At 47.4% G+C, this 20,807-nt stretch overlaps 1 protein-coding gene and 1 long non-coding RNA gene across 2 annotated transcripts; both read right to left on the reverse strand.

The window, feature by feature from the left end:
- Positions 1-3,643: 3,643 nt before the first annotated feature.
- Positions 3,644-6,171, reverse strand: LOC104320114 (interleukin-20-like). Its single transcript, XM_009922170.2, has 5 exons — positions 5,511-6,171; positions 5,335-5,400; positions 4,369-4,521; positions 3,892-3,966; positions 3,644-3,784 (listed from the first exon to the last, which is right to left on the reverse strand). Exons 1-5 carry the CDS (start codon positions 5,688-5,690, stop codon positions 3,707-3,709), a joined length of 552 nt encoding a protein of 183 aa, XP_009920472.2. The 5' UTR covers positions 5,691-6,171; the 3' UTR covers positions 3,644-3,706.
- Positions 6,172-15,046: 8,875 nt separating this feature from the next.
- LOC138681995 (uncharacterized) lies at positions 15,047-18,409 on the reverse strand. The gene is made up of 3 exons (XR_011322223.1): positions 17,998-18,409; positions 17,144-17,246; positions 15,047-15,877 (listed from the first exon to the last, which is right to left on the reverse strand). It is a non-coding gene; the product is annotated as an uncharacterized lncRNA (long non-coding RNA).
- Positions 18,410-20,807: the final 2,398 nt, after the last annotated feature.

The raw sequence follows: 20,807 nt of genomic DNA on the forward strand, positions 1-20,807 counted from the left end.
AACACCAGGAATGGGATGGACTGGTGCCTGCCTGGCAAAGAGAGGGGATGCAGAGGTGTCTGACAGGGCCAGAGCTCTTCAGGAGACAAGGGGCAGAAACTGCACAAATTCAAATTCCTGAGCCTGTGGTGGTTATGTGCAGCTCTGATAGCAAGCTATAAAATATAAAGAATGAAGAGCGTCACCCTGACTAGGGTCTGACCTGATGGTCTTACAGTAACACCACAAGTATATTTCTGTTTTAGTAAAATATTAGCTACACTTTAAAATGAAAACAGTGTGGTAGCTGAGCAAGGTGTCAGGCAACGGCTGTTTGTGTTAGCCTACAAACACAGAGTTTTCATCAAGGATAAAACCCAAATTATTCCTAAATCATGGACCTCCCCACAAGCAGCACTGAGATGAGCTCGGCTCACTGTGAGTACGAGGGCAGCAGCTCCAGCGGTATTTGTGTTTCCCCTCCCAGCCCTGCTTTTGGTTTTTCAGGGCTGCTTTCGCATCCACATTGCAATAGTCATCACCTTACTGATAGCAAAGCTGAGACCTCAAATGTTAGGTTATAGCTCATCTTCCTCATCTCCCGGGCTGCATCCCCTCGGCAGCGCAGTGGGAAGGGGCTTGGATATCAGAAAAGGTGTGGAGGGGCCAGGACAGGTCTGCGCCTGCCCAAAGTTGTTGTAAGTGAATGAATTATTCTGGTGCAATAGGAAAGGCGTGTGCTTGGAAAGTGTCCCCAGGGGTAAGCAGTCATAAAGCTTCAGGAGAACGCTAAGGTTTGGAAATTTCTGGGAGGAGAAAACCCCTTTCACTCTCTATTTGCAAATCCGCTTCCTCTTCAGCCTGCCCGCCGGCATCCTTTTCTCAGCTCCGCTCCTCCCACACCGCGTCGGGAGCAGCGAGAATGAGCTAAACTCCCAGGAAAGGTGCAAGGGCCAAGAAACATGGGTGGGCTGAGCATCCTGCCAGCTGGCTCTGCCTGTACCCTTCAGCCCCGGCAGCTGCCTGCCCACGGCTCCTGCTGCTTCCCACCACTGACACCTTCCATCTGGCACCTCATTTCCAAAGAGGCACGTCCCTGGGCTGCTGCAGTGCTAAGTGTAAACTTAGTTTGAGATGAAAGCAATAAAACACGCATGGATTGAGGCATGCAACCCTCTGCACAGGATACAAAATCAATGAAATCTGATAGATAATAATAATTGTGACAGCATAAGCTGAGGATGTGGAATAAAACCCACAATTCTCACTCAAGCTGCGATCCAGAGCCCACCACGATCAATGGAAAGGTCCACAGGGACCTCACCAAGCAGCCCCATCTCCTTCACCAGACTGCCAAACATTTGGTCAGTGATGAGCTGTGGTATCTCATTGCATCACCACTTCATTCCTAATGGTTTGTCTTTAACAGAAAATCACAGTATGTGCAAGATACGTCATTCTTCAATGGTTGATTTCAAAGGTGATGGTGTTGAAAGATCCGCTTTTGTGATGCTGACAGCACGTGAAGGGGTGTATTCACCCGTTCATGCCCTGGCACCAGGACAAATGAAAGTCACACAGAAAAACCCGTGAGAAAGCAAATTAAGAGAAATCAAAGCCCTGAGAGGCTTTCCTTTGGCATACGCAAATGTTTGAGGAAGGATAGTCAGCAATCAAGGAAATCTTTCTTTTAAAAGTGAATCACCAAATCCTGCTCAGTGTGAAGCACATGCAGATGCGCCATAGGCAAATCCTGGTGAGCTCACCCAGCCAGGTCACCAAACGGGCCTTTTTGGGAAGAGACAAGGAGTCTCCTCCTCCTCTGCAGCTCCTCATTGTGCTGGTGCCCGATGAAAGGCACAGCACCCACCGGACTGACGCAAGGCTCCGGTGATGCCAGTGTGCTGCCGGAGGTCTTGACCAGGGTCCTCCTGTGATGGGGATGTAACCAAAGCAGTAACTGAGTTCTCCTTGAGGACATGAGGACCTTATTCCATAATAACAAAATCCTGTCAAAGAGCCTCTTCTGCAGCTAACGCCTTCCGTGTGTCATCTCTGTAGCATCATTAGAAATTGCCCAAGGTGGGAACAGCCAGCCCTCCGTCCATCCCAGCTGCTGAAGCTTGGCCATGTCCGCGGGCAGGAAAGGGAGAGCTGGAGAGTGTTGGGCTGTCCCATGGGAATCGGAGGCACTGAGAAGAGGTTTGTGCAAGCCCAAACGGTTCAGACCTAGAAGCAAAGTCTTGACCCTAACAGCAATAAGAGCCGCTCAGAGCCAGGGGAGAGCACGCAGCACCCTGGCTGTGCTCCTGCCGCCACAGCTGGCAGCAGTTTTGGTACACCTTGCTCAGCTTAGCTGATTCCTAGAGCAAAATGCACCAAGTCAGAGGTCTACCCTCTAGTCTTACTCAAGCCTTATGGCTAATGAATGCAACAGTAGGACTTTATCACTTGAAATATTAGGACTAGAGTGCTGCCAGGGACATAAACATCCGACTGCTCTGGCTTGTGTTAATAAGCAGCATTTACCTGGGCCCTGACGCCAGGAGTGCATAACACCTCCTGACTGCAGGGAGAGATGACTTGGGTGGTCTGGGTTCATGTACTAACACATTAGGCCTCTGCCACTGTCAGATACTACAGCAATACACGTATTAACACCTTGTGGGAAAACACAGTGGAAAAAGGGGTTTAGAGCATGCAGAACCAGTGGGTACCAGCAATATGTGTGCAGTCACTGGTGGCTAAAAGAGCCCCAAATGGGTGAAAACAGACCAGAGCTATATACATAATGCGCATTAAAAATGGTCTCAGGGACAAGCTGGGCTGATTTAGTATCACTCAGGTCTAAACTTTGGTCTCTCTGGCACACCAGGAACGATGCATTACTTCTGGGATACTAGGAGTGACAGTATCTGCTATGGAAGGGCACCACGGTGAATTCAGAAAGTTTTGCCAACAAGAAACATATAATTCCTCAGAATTTTGACAGACTCAGAGCAGTTTCAAGTAGGGTTTATTTACAGTAATTGCAACAGATTTCCACAAAACTTACTACCAAGTGTCAGTAAATTACACAATACATACAAGAACCTTTTTCTATTCAGCAACCACATATCTTGCATAGAAAGTTTTCTTTTACTGATAAGGCAGAAAATACAATCTCAAAAGGAAACACAGATTTCTAAGGCCTGACATACCCACTAGAACCTATTCCTAGAAGCTTTTGTCACACTGTGCACCTCATTTTAGCCAGATCAATCAGCAGGAGCAGTCACATAAGACTGAGCCCAGATTTAGGAGCGCTGCTCTGCAGCATTAACTACACCAGAGTCGTTCCAGTGGGCACTCAGAACCTATGAATGTACATTCCCTATACAAAAATTTTATAATTTAAACAATACTTTTATTAAATGATCACAGCTTATGTCTGCTAGCAAGAGAAACCCTTTTAGATTTTCCCTTGCAGAGCATCCTTTGATAGAAGTCAGCTAAGCGAGTGCTATGCTGATTTGATCAAACTCCATATTTCCATGCAAGACTCTGCTGATGCATTCGCTGATGTACCTGGCTAACAAAACACTCAGCATTTGACTGAATGCATCCACAATCAGTGAGAAACTGCACTGATACAGCACATTATTTTCCCATTCACCGCAGGTATGTGCAATGTACCAGCGGCTTCATTAGCTCCAGCCGTTGGTGGGTCATTAATGCCTTCTGCTCTCTAATGAGATTTCTCCATCCAGTCTAGTAGGATGTCCAGCTCGCCGAGGGATTTAATTGCTGCAGATGTGACATTCAGCTGAAATGATATAAAGGAACAAGTTGCAAGCAAAGATAGCGAGTACAATCCAAGGTAAAAAGAATCTGAATATCTGCATTAATTGCTAGACTTAGTCATCAACTTACCCCTTCATAGTTCGCAAGTATTTGCTTAAATTTCTCAGTGGATTCCTGTCCACACAGGCACTTATTTTCCTCATGCTAGGAAAATAAGATAGAATTCATTAGTTTTGGGGGTTCGTTTTTTAAAATAAGAGAACAGTTTCTAATTATGCTGGAAATTACTGTATAGACTGAGACCTTGTTAAATTGTGGAAAAGACTGCCGGTCCATAAATCAGACTTCAGCTAAGAACAGAGTTTACTTCAATAGACAGAGGGACAGGAAAAGTATTGTTCTTTGAGAACTAATATGGGAGTTTGCTGATGAGTGGGCAAGTATAAAAATTTCTCAGCAGACACACACACTCTTTGCATCATGCTTCTTTGTATTCTTGTCAAAACTTTTTTTATAAATAAAGATTTTGTAACTTTATGAAATGCTTAGGTTTATATACCAAATACTAACAGACTAAACTAAACTGTAGCAATACCCAAGACTTACACACTGCTCAAGTTTCCTCTTCACACTGAGGAAGGAGTTGGCTATGCTGCTGATTTTTCGGTTGACATAGGAATCCTCGGTCTTGCAGTGCTTGAAAACTTTGTCCACGTAGAAGTCGAAGAGGTGATGGGTGATGCAGCATCTATCTGAAGACTTAAGGAATAAATTTCATTTTTAAAATGTCTTCCAAAGTGCTATAAACCTGCAGTCACCAACCTTTCTACCTTCCTCTAGAAAAAAAACATCTCTAACACCAAGCACGGTAGCTGAGCACAGGGGGATGTTTTGACTCATAAAGCTTTTTCAGTGATGCTTGATATAAACTGATAATACATGTAGGAAATTATTTTAGACTGATCTTCCAGGAGACCCATCCTCAGCAAGTCTCATTGAGTCAACACAACAAATAGCTGATTTTGTAGCTGGGTATTAGATGCTGAGACCTGAAACAGTGGCCCATGTCTAGTGCTTTAGAGTGTAAAAGAGAGCTGTAAAATACTTATTTATAATATATTTTACCTCCCAAGATCACATTCACCTGCTTTCGGATTCTTTGACAGCTTTCCACCCAAATCCTGATTTACCTCGCTATGTCTCCACTGACGGAGGAGGTGGGAAGCCGCAGCTAAAGCTCCTGTAACTGGAGCATCACATGCAACAACAAAAAAAATAATCTCTGCCCACCATTTCTGGAAAGCCAGTCAGGGTGAAAGCCCTGTGCGCTGCAGTCTGCCGCAGGGGCAGGAACCGGCAGTAGGACACCCACCTCTTCTCGTATACGTGATCCGCATCACTTTATCCTCCCTGACCTGCTCAGTGTCTGTGTTTTGCAGGAACTCAGAAGAAGCCATGGTATTGAACAACTTCCCTAAACGCCCTCAGCTGGTACACCTCATGACTGGTGTTAGGATGCTAGCTGGTCAAAATTATTCAGAGAAAAACTGGAGACACGCTAAGGACACCCACCTTAACCTTGTGCAGAGAATGTGGATAAGACAAGATGCTGAGGGTCCTGATGGGGTCTCTGGCTTGCTGCACGGGAGAAGACAGAGATGGTGAGGTACGTGCTGGCTCCAAGGGGCTTCGGGAGCAGCCGACTAAAGATCTTCCCCAGCTCCACAAGAGCCCAGAGCATTACTTACAATGTTGGCTTTAATTGCTGTGAAACCAGACCTAATCTCAGTCACGCTCATTGAAATCCTGCAGGGTCCAAAGTGGAAGATTTTGTTCCCAGCTGTCGGCATCAAATTCAACCAGCATGACATGGAGAAGAGGCAGAGGAATAAGTGGGATCCCTTCATGCTACGGCAGGATGCAAGCATGGCCAGCTGCCTGGGAGACCTGTTCAAGGAAGACAATATTGCCTTGGTATCTTTCCTAAATAACACAGTTGTGGTGCTTATGAAAAATATACATATTTATATAGCACTTGTATACATGTATTAAAAAAACCCATGCTGACTAGTATCTCTTACCCATTTCTTTTTTATTCCCCATGTGCAAGAGAAAAAATCAAATAAAACCAAATATTTAACAGAAGATCCAAAAAGAAAGAAAAAAAAAAATACCAGTAAAAGTTTGTATGTAAATAGACAAAGTTCTTCTGAAAAATTTGGATCAGAAAATAAATACAGCTAAATTAATTTTTTAAAAGTCTAGTGACTCAGAAGCAGCAGGAGGTAACTGCGGCTGAAAGCAGCAGATCCCAAAATCTGATCACAAAAGAAAATACTTTTCCTCAGAAATAGCCTACTTCAAATGCAAGTTCTGTTAGCACTGAAATTTACAGTTATTAATGGAAAAAAAAAATTCAGAGACACATTCTAGAAATACAAGGAAATATGCATGAGCACATAGAGCAAAAGGATAAAATCAGTATTTTACCTTGTTCTTTGATGTGGGTTCACCTGTCTTGCTGACGTCTGACCTGAAGAGCTCCAAAGAACACGTTTTTATCCAGGTATCGGGAGGAAATAACTCTTGGATTAACTTTTGGGATTTTTCTTGCTTTTCCCAGCATGTATTTCCCTTTGTAATTTACTGAATTAATGAGCTAGTGAAAGGGACAACCTCTCTCACCCACAGGAGTTTCCCTAACCTATGGAGGCGGGAAATCTTGGCATTGCTGTGTCATTTTTCATTCGGGAGGAAGGACGTGACCAAAAGGAGGGACCATCACAGGGGTTACATCCCCAAAATGCCAAGCTCGGGTGTTCCTCTCGGCACGGAGCCACGCTAACAAGCCCCTCCTGGAGAGGGGCTGTTCCCGGCTCATCACTGGGATGTGGGAAGCCGAGCGGCATCACCCCCTCTGGGATGCCAGTGGTCCAAACGCCCCAAGGTGGGAGGGTTTCTGGCAATGGGACCTGGTGCGCTAGTAAAAGTAGTGTGACTCAGAAAGTTGGCAAGTCCTTTCTCCATCACTGTCCTGGCACACGGGGCCTTCACCCGCCGCGTACGGGGGACCCTGCTCTCGGGCTTGCTCCTCGGGTGGGTGGACACTTTTCTCCATCGGCATGTCCCTGGTGTTTGGAGACCAGAGATGCACAGGCACGAGCTGTCAGGCCTTTGGGATGACACAGCTCCCACCGCGGTCCCAGAAGAAGTCACTTGGTTTTCAGGAGCACGGGTGACTTAGGTGATCGTTATGCACAGTCCAAAGCTATCACCCTGCAGAAGGACAGAAATTTCACTCAGACCTTTACAAGCCCATCAGCCCAGCGGCAGCAGGGAAGTTTTACCCACCAGCAAAGACTTTGACTGCAAAGTCTGTGATTACCCTGCTGCAAGCATTAGCTGCTGAGCAGAACTGATGCAGCCAAGGTCCTCGAGCACACCAGGCGTATTCTCATACCAGCATTTCAGATCCAGGCAGTCCCCAGGGAACCAGGGTTTGCCAGCTGGGGCATGCTGTCACATGAATGTGGCAGTACTGGTGCAAAACCCAGGTGGTTCACCATGCTGTTGGCTCTGAGGCTAGTTTGGTTGTTTCTGTAACCCCTCTGGAGGTAGCTAAGTTCTGTCTACAAACAAAAATGAGCAGTTGAAAAACCTTCTTGGACTACCTGTACCCAGGAGGGAAAGTCAGATGGACTTAGAGGGCATGGAGGTGGCAAAGACACTCCTCTAATCCTACAGCCAACCTCCGGAGCCGGCACGATGCTCTGGGTGAGAGCAGCAGTCTGAGCCTGTGCCTGTTGCAAGGCAGGTAGATCTTGTGTGCCACTGCCTGTGGGCCAGGGCTGTTCTATAAAGTTTTGCTGGGTGAGTAATTTATTGATAACCAAGCTCAATCTTGAGCGTATATCCGTCATCGGGGAAGACTAGGCAAATAGATTTTATGCCCAGGCTAGTCATAGTATTGCATACAGTATTGCTGAAACTACCTCAAATGCACCAAACATGCCTCCCTCATCCCCGTGCCTCCACACCGTAAAACAGCCAAAAGGCAGGTCCAAATCTGCAGCAGGTTGCATTTGCCCTTGCCGAGGTGCTGGAGGGATCCTCAGCAGCACAAGGTTGTTAATCTCTGCCTTCCTCCCCCAATTCCCAGCTGCTGCCTGTAATTGCAGCAAAAGTTTTGCCTGGAGCAGAGGAAGCAGCACCAGCAGCGTTCCCAGGCAGCCCGGCGCACACCCAGCTTTGGTGAGGAAACAAGGGAAGAGGCAATGAGTTCTTACTTAATTATGTAAATTGCAGATGAGAAGAAGGGATTTCTATTTTTTTTTTTTTTCCTTTTGGTAACTGAACTGACGCTCAAGACAGGTCAGCCAAATGCCAGCAGGCAAGACACAGTCATGGGTTAAAAATTGCCAGCCAGGCTGGTGGAGGAAAGATGCTGGGGTGATAGAGGAACAGGAGTAAAATGTTATATTGTTGGAGTCCAGGGCCTTGCTCCATTACAGACCTCTGCAGGGTCCTGGGCCGGTGTCCCTTGGCCTCTCCATCCCATGACTGACCATTTGCAAAGCGGAGGCAATAGCATGACCCTCACCGCAAGGGCAAGGAGGAGAATGACCACATCAGAGAGGGGGGAGACAATCCAGATGATAGGTTTTCATTTTTGAAATATGTGTGCAATGATGGTGATTGATTACCCCAAGTGCTGGACCTGGGGGAGGTCCAAAACCTCGCTTTTTGGGGCAGATGGGATGGCATCAGCAGGGATCTCAGCGTCTGTTGGACCAAGTCCTGAAAGAAGCAAATCACCCAGGCTTGGCTTTCCCCTGGCAGCCTGACTAAGGGAGGCTGTCATCTACCTGCCAGCTACGACCACATGAAAATATCCTCAATAAAACAGCAAGCCATTTCTCATATGCTCTGGGAAGGAAGAGGAAAAGGAGAAATAGGGATTTCTGAGTGACGCTGCAGATGAGCTCAGACAGTAAAATGGGAACTGACTCCCCCAGGCACTCTCAGAATAATTAAACCTTTTGCATACAGCAGCGCTGGGGAGCGTGCTGGGAGCGGGGAAGTGGTCCTTGCCCCGGGAACCCTTCCAGGCAACTCCCCGCTAACGGGGGAGGGCTCCTCCTTTGGAATTTTATGGTAGGCACATTGTGACAGGGCACACTACAAGTAGTTACCACCCAAATAACAAGCAAAGGCAGCATCGGGGGTTGTTAGCCAGCTGCCATCGTACTAGGGAATTAAAAACTAAGCCCCATGTATCATTAGCTTGTCTGAGAAATCATTTACACAGAGTCCGTGGTGAGCAGCACAGCTCCTGCACGTCACATCTGCAGCGATGCGACTGGAAAAGGCACAAAAGGAGCCAGCAGCCCAGTGGGGCCAAAGGGAACGTTCCCTGTGCAGCCTGGAAAACAACTCTCGGAGCAGATTCTTGGACCGCTCCAGCTCTCGGCAGCTCCGACCGCTGCCAGGACCGATGATGCTCAGCCTCACCCTGCCAAGCAGGCGGCAGCATCCGCATCACCTCACCATGCAGAGCTGGCATCGCTGCTGTGGTAATGGAAACATCTCCAAAACAGCAGAAAGCACCAGCCTGCTGTAGACAAATGGCTTGTTGAAATGACTAACACAGCAGACGTTCCTGGAGAGCCTGGGAGCATGACGGGAGACAAAACACCTACTCATCGACAGCGGTTACGTCAGGAAACTCAGCAGCAGTTCCCAGCCTGCTCCAGCGTTGGGGCTGGAGAGCCATGCCCTGTGCACGCCACTTAACCGTGAGTTACTGCAGTCCTGCTCAGTGTGATCCACTGCTGACCCAACTCCACATTTATTCACTTCAAATACCCAAAAGCTTTTGTTTTATCCTAAAAAAAAAATCCTTAAAAAAAAATATCAAGCTGTTCAGATCTGAAAGAGCCATGCTGTCAAGAACTGACCACACGCACACATTAACAGTAGGTTTCCAGTAAAGTGTTTCAGAGTGGTAAGGTACCAGTTTCAATAGTGCATTTCAATGTAGTTGCATGCTATAAGATCTGATAATACTTTACAGACCATTCTTGGTTTGCCATTCTTTGTCATTACTCATATTTCACTGCAGCTTCAGGTATACCAGCATTTCAGATATGAGGTTGATAATGGTTTGTACATAGATCCACAGAACTAGACAATGTGAATGATAGAAATGCCTCCAGTAATTTTAATAAAAGAAGAATCAAGACTTAATAACAAGGTCCAGCAACAATATCAGAACTCAGGAACTCTTCCAGATATCCAACAGGAAAAGATCTGCAAAAATTAACGTGGCCACGTGAAACAAAAATGCTTGTAGAATTTTACATCTCTCCTGGTAATACTGTAGCTCACCAAAACCCCTGCCAAAGGAACATAATTCTGTTTCCACAGGCAGAAGAAAATGTTTCCACTTGGGTTTTATGCACTAGAGTAATTTCTTACATACCTGCAGTGGTGTACATTGTCAGACAGCCCTACCCTAGTCATAGCTGGGCGCTAATGGGAAGGTTGACTGCAGCAGTGGTGCTATGCTGCAGCTCTGAGTAGTTCTCAGCGCCTTAAAAGTCAGAGGTTTTATTGTCAAGCAATCACCTGGCCCTCCGATCCAGATCCCATTTCAAATCTCATTTGAACAAGTGCTAATCTGGCACAGTCCTCTTGAAACCCAGGGATTCACAGCAGCACCCAGATGGGTGTCACCCACCCTGTCGTCACTATTTCCATTAGCTTCTGCACTGATGCGCTTTGCTCTTCGTGATGGAAACGTGCTCCACAGCTGGCAGTGCCCTCTCCCAGTCTCCAAAAATCTGGCTGCTCTTCTCCGTCTTAATTAGTGTAGTTCATTATCAACAGAAACCAGGGACGAGCAGGCTCGTCAGCCCTGCCGCTCACTCAGCCCCAGCTCTGTGGTGCTGCTGACAAAAGTAAAAAATTGTTTTTCTCGGTAAACTCGACAAATGACTCAGAAAAAACTGCAAGGAGTTATGGGCTGATAGGTGTGGTACATTGTGTGCCCTCTTCTCGCTCACGTTTCTAACCATAACCACTTGAACAATTCTGAAAATCAAACACTGACTACTGCCTTTTAAGGAGCAACAGGCTAAGGACGGCTCAGCTTAATGAAATGCAACTTTCATTCAGTCAGGCTCAAAAGATCTCCGAAGCCAGGGGAGCAAAACTTCAAGCTCTTTTCCAGGATCTCTTCCCGAGCAGCTCACGGTGCACCAGGCTCTCAGCAGATTTAGGACCCCCTTTCATGGGCAGAGCAGCTACTTTCCCAGCGTTGAGGGGTTGAGGGACTTTGGGAGAGCCTGGCAGAATGTCCCCCACCCTGAGACGATATCTGAATCATCCTGGTTTAGGGCATTGCCCGTGCTTGTCCCTCTGGGGCTGTTTCTGCTGTTTCTTGTTACCTACAGCCCAGCCCAGGACGTCCCCAGGTGCAAGCCTCATCAGAAATGGGAGCGAGCCACCTCCCCCGGGGACCATCACCCCGGTTGCTGTGGGTGGCCCCGGGCTCATCCCGTCCTCGCTGGATGTCCTCGGCCGGGTCATGGTCAGCTCCCGGCTGTGCAGGGCTGCACGTCACAGAAAATGACATTGCCTCAGCCACCGCCTTCACGGAGCAGATGTGACACTCATCTGCATGACTCACCAATGGCAGTGTTGCTGCCAAGCCGGGATTTCACCAAAGAGGGTAAAGAAAAATGAAAAAAAGAGTGCTTTTTTTTTTTTTTTTTTCCCCTCGAAGATTCACCTTTGTGGAAGGGGAAAAGCGTGGTGGAGGATCTTGTACACCGACATATCTGTTCTGCAGAAAACCATTAATTTAGTCACCAGGTTGGGGGGTGTTGAAGGTTAGACACTTGCTTCCCCTGTTTTGATAAAATATGAACTCATATTTTGGTTATCATAAATGGCATCTTCCCCAAAGGGAAATGCATATTTCAGGTCTTTACCGTTTACTAATACAGCTAAAGAGCAGCTCCTGCTAGCTTTTCTTCAATTGTCCAGCCCTTGGGTTTCAGCAGCCACTTCTGTGCCCGGGGGTTCCTCTGCAAAGTGCGTGTTCAGAAAGTGGTGAGTCCAGCCAAAGTGCCACGGTGCTGAAAATCAGGCAAGTGCACGAGCTGTGTGTGATGCTAGGGACCAGCCCAGGGGAGTTCAACACATTCCTGCTAAAATCAGGAGAACTGGCTAGAGAATCAAATTGCTCTTGGGAAATTTTCACCTCAAAACTGCAATAGCTCAGGAGTTATCCAAAAGGTTTAGCAGCCCACTGCTTAGGTACATGTCATTCTTTTGTGATCGTTTCAGCAAGATTACCCAGTCAGAGAATGAATTTTGATGGGGTTTTTTTTCCCCACCATGTTGAGGAAATTAGCTATTTCAGCACAAATTGGGATATAGTTGCCTTAAAAGCACTGCCCTGCCGTTGAAGATGAACAGAAGTGTCCACGAGAGAACGATGCAAAGCCCAGCACCCGCGCCAAGATTTGCACTGGTCTTCAAATGTGCATATATTTCAAAGACTCAAATCTGCCAACGAGATTAAACACAGGCTTAATGAATGAGGCTTTTTCAGTTTTCAGGAGGTTTCAGAAGATTTTTGATGTGGGCATCTGACATATTAGCAATTGGACTTCTCTAAGCAAATGTAATGCCAATGTATAGAAAATGCTGAAGTACAGTCAAGATTTCGAGCTGCCTGAGAAGCACCCCTGGTGGCCTGCAAGGCTGTGCGCTGCTGGGAGGACCAATATTTCAGAAATGAAACTTTCTTGAAAGGTCTTTCTGAGGGAGAGAGCTGTGATCAGTGAATATGAAAAATGATCTAAGCAAGTCAGACTTCCAGTTTCAAAAACCACAAGAAGCCCCCATGCACATCTTCCCTGAAGAATTTAGATTTGTTTACTACGCTTGCTTCTAATTTTAAACTTTTTTCTCTCTTGCAATTAGCACTACAATCATAATTTGCATTACCAGCCATCGCGATGCTTCACTTGTTCCTGCACTCCTGGGGTCTCCCATGGACACTGGGTTATGCTGTTGATAGAGCAAGCTTGCACCCTGGAAAGTGGGCAATCTAAAAGAGACAGGAGGCAGAGAACCCAAGAGGAGACAAAAATAAAATTAGCCAAAATTGAAGAAAATAGCTCATTCCAAGGTCAGGGATTTTCCATCGTGAGCCTGGGGATCCCCAGCTGAAGCCCATGGATGCTCCCATGACTCACAGAAGAGCTTGTGCAGGCAGTTCTGGGGTGCTGTTCCCCACCAATGGGCTCTTCTTCGGAAAAGGCTTGTTAATGTTCAGAAAACCAAAGCTGAAGTAAGTTCTTTACTTTGAAAATTCAAATGAACAGTCACAGAAAATGGCATCAGCTATCTGGCGCTTTCTGCAGCGCATAGAGATTTAAAGAGAAAGACAAACACACAGAATAGGACATTAGCCCGTGCGCAGAGTTACCAGGGCTAAGCATCTGCACTCCCAGGTAAGCAATAGCAAAGACTTTAACATACCCAAGGCACAGCTAAGCAAGCTCACTGCTAGGCAGAGGGGCTCTTTCTTGTTGAAATACCAAACCAGCCCCCCCTTCCTCCTCCAAAGCTTCCAGCAGAGCTTTGAATGGCGCAGCTTTTCAAATAATCACAGCGATGCCCAGGAGAGAAGAGAAACATCCATCACATACACTGACGCTGTCGCTGCCACCGAGACCGACACCGGGCTCCAGGCAGCAGCACGGCAGATACCAGACCGCGGTCTGCTGAAATGCGTGGACCTATCCCCCAGCTCTCGTGTTCCTCCCATCCTTATTTTTGGAAGACCTGAAAACTGATGTGATAGCAAAAGTCGTGCAGGGCATTTTTTTAGAAAATTGGGCTTGGCCTGGGATTTGAGCAAGCAATCGAGCCGGCTGTCCCACATGGCGCCTGGGTTTGCCCGTGAGGGTAAAATGTGCTGATGGTGCAGGCAATAAATGATGCCTAATAGAGGAGAAACTGAGTGCTCGCTGCTATCAGCTCAATTTTTGAATTATCTGGGGAGCAAATGAATCACTCCAATAGCCAGTCAGAGCTGTCATAGATTTAGCTTTCACCAAAACTGAAACTTATGTTTCAGTAAATTAGCTGTGGATTCTGTACATAACCCAGCTCTTAAACACAGGTTTCAGTTTTGGCTGGGTTAATATTGCCTTGAGTACATATTAACTCAGGACTTGAATCAGTCTCAATTTCACAACCGTGAGGGGCCAAAGCTGGTTTCGTTGGTGCTGGATGCATGCGAACCCGCGTGGAGGTACGCTGACGACCGGCAGGGCTGAGAGCTCTGCCTGCTCCGGCCCCGGTTTGAGGGCAGAGAGGGACGGGAGGGTTAAGGACAGCAAAAAGGGCACTTGCTGGCAAGTCAGAGCCACTTGGCATCCTTCCTTCCTACCTTATTTGATAATGCACGTCCTGCAGAAATGAGCAAAAACCAGGCAAATTGGCACCAAACCCCTGGGAGCAGGCACGAGGACAAGCCCACGTTGGAAAGTCTCCTGCGCTGTTTTCCCACCTCCTGTTTGCAAAACTCCTTTCCTCCAGGCTGCCCTGGCAGAGGTGCGTCCCTCCCCACACTGGAGCTGCTCACACAGAACGGTGGGCTAACGAACGAAGCTACAGCTCCACTAACAAGGAGCAACGCAGAGCTCAGGCATGACAAATGGTGTCCCAAGCAAACGGCCCGGAGAGCAGAACCATCAGGGCACCAGAGGAGGGTTTAGGAGGTGAAAGCTGCCCCCGTGAGCTGTACCCGCGGGGTAAGAGCACCATCGTCCCCGGACTGATGGGGATGATTTCTTCTTTGAGCTCTGCAGGGTGGCTGGGGGAGATGGAAGAGGAGAGTGCTGCCTCCTGTTCAGTTCAGGGTGCTCTCCCACAGACCCACCGCTGCTGCGAACACACCATGGAACGGGGCCGGGCACAGCACCGGATTCCCCACGGACGCGGTTTCGGCCCCGGGATGAGCAGGAGCCGCCACACCGGCTGCCCCAGGGCTCCGCCAGCCCCCCGAGGACTCAACCCCCCTTCACAAGGTGTATACTGAGACCTGCACATCCCAAAAGCACCAAAGGGTTTGTCCCACCCCGAGCTGACGGCACCTTCGCACCGTCCTCGGCACTGGGAGACCCCCCTCTTTCACCATCCATTGCAGCCACCGTTAGCTTCTAGGTCAAAATCCTCGGAAAAATCATGCTACGAGGCAAGGTTAATTTTTCCAGAGGTTTATCCTGTTATCAGCCCCCACCCTGTACGGCTCTGCCCCGATCCCAGCACACACAGGGAGCACCGGTTTGGCCGTGGGACACCAGTCTTCCCACCGCAGCCCGGCTCACAGCCCTTTGCTAACCAAAGCGTCCACTGGTCTTGGTGGAAAACAAGACTCGGTCGTTTGCAGCACATTTGCCCGCTGCACAAAGCGACTGGCAAAACCCCTTTTAGCCATAAATATAAATCAGGGGCATTGCAAGGATTGCAGCTCTTACATTTGACTTTATATTTTCAGCAAAAGCGCTGCCAGCCTCTTCCGAGGAGTGGGCAATGAATTGCCAATCTCTCCTTTCCCGACAGGCAGGAGACAGCTAGCAGAGGAAGTTTGCTTCAGATAATTTTTCTTCTTCTTTTTTTTTACTTTTATTTTAAGCACCATTTTCAGTGAGAGGGGTTTTCCACCATTCAGATTCATCTTCCACTTCTTAGTTACAGCCCTCAAAAGCTACATGGAACACAATAACCAAAAAGGGACAGAAGTCCCTGATCCTGTTACCAAAGTAAACCTTCCTCAGACTTCCACAAAAAGATAAATCCCAGGCAAATTGCGGAAGAAGTGCAGTGAGACCAGCGCTGAGCAGAAGCGGAGCAGGCACCCCAGCTCCCATGGAGGGAAGCAGGTCATACCCCTGGGACCAATGCGATTTCAGTAATAGCTTTTCAAATGCTGAGCTCTACTGCTTTCATAACTCAAGTTCACATTTTCTGTGGGTCTCTGTAATTAAGATACCTCATGGGAGAAACAGCCAGGTTACATCACCCATTCTCTCTGTAAAAAACAAAAAAAAAAAAAAAAAAAAAAAAAGAGAGAAAACAGAAGGGGGATCTGAACACATGGAGGTAGAAAGTTATAAACAAAATGTTTAAAATGCCCCAAGCCTCTGAAAAGCACTTCTGATGGATCATTTCTTAATCAAAAAATCTCTGCTTATATAGGTGAGGTCCAGCTAAGGTTATTCTTCCTCCCCCTACCCATGGCACAGCTGGACACGCACCCTGTGCTGAGGCTGTTAATTAGAAATTCCTCAACTTAAAATAAACAAATTCAACATGAAAAAAAAAAACCCTAGCAATTCTGTTTTATTGTGTTTTTCTCTGAAAGGGCAGCAGTATCAGCAGCCTCCAGGCTGATTATTCTGGGAATCCACATGATGAAACTTGTTCCTTTTGCCCTGGCTTCTCAGAGGGGCCTCCGAAATGTCAGATTTGAATACAGCCTTGCACGGCCATCGCTATTTCTTTTCTGGTTGAGTAACGCGTCGGCTCAGAGCCCGGGCTTCAGCCTGTACGGAACGGCTCACAGGAGAGTCCCAGGGGCCGTGGCGTTATCACACTAATGATTTCAGAGCAGAAAGCCACGGCGGGGACGCGTGGGAAATCCCCCAGCGGCACCGGTGATGCTGCAGCATCCCTTGCGGCACCAGGGTTGATCCGCCATCACGTGCCATCACGTGCGGCATCACCAGCTGCGGCACGTGTTTTTCTGCGAGTTGGGGGGTAGAAAAGAAAGCCCGGGATTTCTCAAGCCGCAGCGTAAGCTGCTTGGCACTGTGCAAAAAATACATTTCAAAATTCCACTGCGTGAGTGACCCAGCCTGACGTTTGGCTTCAGGCCGAGGGCCTGATGCGGCTGTGGAAAATGAGTGAGGTTGCCTCCATAATTCACCCCGACGGTCATGTTACATTTCTGAGCAGCTGGTTTGCATTATCTGATTTCTCAAACCGTGATAGCTAGTTTCTGTCTTATGACCATTCATAACTATAAAGAGTTTGTATTTGTTACATCGGTCAGCACGTTGATGCTAAATCATGACAAAGACAATACTCTCCAGAAGATCCACACCCCAATAATACCAAAACTAGAAAAAAGAAACTCATCAAAACAGCACTTGTGAAATGACTTGTTCAAGACAGGAGTTACTCAAAATTGCCTCTGTAGGATGCTCAAAAAAAGGCAGTGCAAGAAATATTTGGGTAAGTCAAAACGGACCATATATTCATGGGGTTTTTGCATACTTTTACACTCTTAACTTACCTGCAAACAAACTTGTCTGAGAAAGCCTCGTTCATCCTCCCTGCTCGCTCGGAATATGGACTCCCCACTCCCTGAAACGCCAGTGCTGAGATCTCATTGGTTTCTATAAGGACAGAAACAGGACAGGGCTGTGAGCATCAGAAAATCCCTGCCAACAACTTATTTCAGGAGAAAAGAAAAGAAATGAAAGGCAATAACACCTCCGTTTGTAACTGCTGCCTGGCGGAGCAGGAAACAGCCTCGCATGGACGAGGGCAGCATCACTCTCCTGGCAGGCGGCCTGATGCTGCTTCAATGGGCTCGTTAGAAGAACCAGCAACAAGAGGACATAGTAGCAGCACCGACCTCACCCACCACTCCGTGCACCCCTCGCAGAGTGGCTTAAAATGTCAAAGTACATGCAACCTGGGGGAAAAAAGGAGAGCTCGCTCTTCTAGGTTGGCAGAGGGCACCCTGAAATCCCACGGCAGGATATTGAATAGGGATGTTATTCTCTGTCTGCCTTATAGACTGCAGCAGGCTTCCAAATATTGGGAGTTTTATGTATGCAATTAAAAAAGTGCAAATATTTCTCAGCTAAGTTAATCACCAAAACACTGAATCTACAGATGAGAGGAAGTCTCCATTACTTGATGCTTTTAGGTGATGACTCCAGCTTGATTTAGATCAAATGGAAGTTCTGGGACTGCTAAGAACTTCTTATGTAAGGCTCTCTCTATGTCATATGAGAAGTCCCATTAGAGGTCACAATAACATCTTCTATTCATGATTAGTAACCTGTTTCTGGACACTTAGATGTTACAAGACAAAACAATGACATTGGTTAAATTTCCAAAGAGTAATTTGGGATTTACCTGTTGAGGTCGATACGAGTCACATTGCAAATTCTGACAAGGGTGCTACAAGGGTGCTAGGAAGCAGGTTTCCGGAAGTGAAAAATCCGACGTCATGCCTTGCCAGCAAAAAAAATTATTGAAAAAAAAAAAAGGCAGTCCACTTTATGCTTCTCGCATCAGGAACTGTTAGTCATCAGCGATGAGGCTGCTGAGAGAACAAAGACCAATTGCTTCAAAACTGCTGTTCACACAAGGTGAGCAAAAGGCCACCAAGTCACTGCTTCCCCCAGAGCGTCACTGACAGCAGATCTCCCAAACCTAAAGGGATGAGAAATGGGGAATTTTTGAAAAGGAAAGAAAGAAACACACTATTATGATAGCCTGGAACTAGGGGATCCTTCAAGCTATATCTAGAATAGATAGTGCATAAAATACAGTGTTCCTTTGTCCGAAAGCAATGACAGAGACCAAGAAGGCAAAAAAATGTAAAAACCTCCCACACGAAAGCTTGCCAACATAAGAAAAGCTACACACATAGGCAGCCCCTTTAATAAGAGGCGTGAGATGCCACCCTGCTCCAGAGGACGGGACCTCTGAAGACCACCGAGCCCAAGCCCGGCCTGTGCAGGGTCAGCCAGTGCAAGTTGCCCAGGATCATGCCCAGGACAAACCTTTCCACATGCCACGCTGTGGGGGAAAAAGCATTTGCCTAAATGCCTCTGTTTTACCGCAGAAACGCAATTCTGCTGTCCTGCCGAGTATTTCTTGTGAACATGCAGCTCTTAGAAGTTTGTGGGAGGTGGGGTAAAAGTGTATGAATGGCTTTTGAGTAACACTCTTTCCTTCCTGAAACGATCTTCTTGGCAAACATGAAAGTTGCTTCCTAAAGGTTTAGAAATACACCCACGTCCCCCGGACACTCTTTAGGAAAAGGTGCTTTATTCATTCATGCAACCACTTCGTAGTACTGCAGAGTCAATGCATTTCCACAGCAGTAAGCAAGAGTGAGTCAGAGCGAAACTGCACTGTCAAGATCTCTGACACGGCAAAGGAAATACAGGTAAACACAGCAGAGTATCATCCGTGCGCAGGCCAGAGTTTCCTTTGTGGAATGGACACATCTGGCTTACGCTCGTATCAAAAAAAAATACAAACCAGGTTCCAAAACAGAGAGGAGGGAATTGCACAAGACTGAGAACCACTCTGCACACTCTGGTGTCAAGCCGAAATGACTTAATGGAGACCCACAGGTTGCTCAAAATAAGAGAAGTTTGGAAACGAGCGCTCAGCTCCTCGGCAGGAAGAACGGAGGCTTCCCGGTGCCGTGCCGGTGCCGCACCGGCTCCCGCTGTCGGCGGAGGAGATTCCCTTGTGCCCAAAAAGCCTTTGTTAGCATCCCACGAAAATACCAGCACCCAAACCTACAGCTGAGGCTGAGAGTGACCCCTCTGCTGCAGGGGACCCGATGTGCAGAGGAGTGCCCGGGGCTGCATCCTTCACCAAAGGGAGCGGGGGGCTTTGGTCGAGGGCCAGGCTGCCCACGGACCCTCCCCAGGGCATTGCCTCCTGACAGCATCGCACCCACTGACCATACCACATCGGTTTTGATGCCCCGATGAAACTTAAGCAGCCGTCCAGGTCTTGGCAGTGAAGCTTTATCGACCCATGGCAGATTTGAGCTGATCCAAAACAAGTAAAAAAATCTCCCAGGGTGGGAGCCAAGGGGGAAGCAGGGAAAGGTGGGATGCTACCAGTGGAAATGGGTTGGGTTTAAAATTACTCGGTTTTGTCTGAGCCATCTGCTGCTGCTCGCTCTTCTCCTTTCTGATAGCTTCTGCTGGCGGCTGTGTTAGAGCAGGGGAAGAAAAATGGGTCACCAAATACGACACACACTGTCATTCAGATAAACTAGTGTGCCTGCAGTGATTCACCAGGAGCAGGCTTCCTCATCTCCTCTGGAAGAGGCAACATCAACAACAAAAGGAAAACAAATCAGAACACAAAATCCCACATTGTCTCCACCTCAAACCCTTCAATTACAAATGTTTCATCCCCTTTACTCTGACTCATACATACGTATACCAAACATTCCTCTCTTTTGCTCCTAGAAACAAAAAAAATCTAAACATAGGGTAACAATACTTTGCATTTTTCCAGCATTTTTTTTGCAACAAGGTCCTTCACAGAGGTTTGCAAATTCTACTTAAAAGAAGTTCAATGTGGTGAAAGAAATGAGAATTGAAGTGATTTGTCCAAAGCAAGGTATTGGAGGCAGGCTGGGAAGAATGCACTATTTCAGAATAACACGGGAGCTTTCTTTCAAAGAAATCCCTCTGATTTCCGAAAGGCCAACTTCATCTCCACTTTCTCTTTCTCAGACAACAGATTCTCAGATTCTTCAGTGCAATCTTTATCACAAGGAAGCAAGGGTTTGTGTACTGATATATATACAAAGAGAGCATGAAAGAGAGGAAGGCGGAAAACGATACACGTCAGAGGAATTATCTTCAGCTCTGAAATGGTAATTTTATCAGAGCTGGGACAATAAGTCTCAGTTAACACAGTACACCCGGTTCATAGTGCCAGCACTGGGTTGCTTGGATGGGGCTCGTATCCATTTCTAGGAAACGAAATCAGATTAAAAAGCCAGAAACGTGAGTTCATGACCTGCTTATACACTTTAACACCACACACCAATGTTAAACCAGTGGTCCCCATGGCACAAACCCTGCTCCCACCCAGCGGCTGTGGGTAAGCGGCCAGGCAGCCGTGCACGAGCCCGGAGGGACCCGAGCAGCAGCACAGCCCAGCCGGGCTGGGCTCCTCCA

The sequence above is a fragment of the Haliaeetus albicilla genome, chromosome 26, assembly GCF_947461875.1.
Source record: "Haliaeetus albicilla chromosome 26, bHalAlb1.1, whole genome shotgun sequence".
In the NCBI taxonomy this organism is placed as follows: Eukaryota; Metazoa; Chordata; class Aves; order Accipitriformes; family Accipitridae; genus Haliaeetus; species Haliaeetus albicilla.

Coding starts and splice junctions, on each gene's coding strand:
- LOC104320114 (XM_009922170.2), bottom strand. CDS start 5,690: ATGCTTGCATCCTGCCGTAGCATGAAGGGATCCCACTTATTCCTCTGC. Junction 5,401..5,510: donor CAGCAATTAAAGCCAACATT/GTAAGTAATGCT, acceptor TCTCCCGTGCAG/CAAGCCAGAGACCCCATCAG. Junction 3,967..4,368: donor AGAGGAAACTTGAGCAGTGT/GTAAGTCTTGGG, acceptor TTATTTTCCTAG/CATGAGGAAAATAAGTGCCT.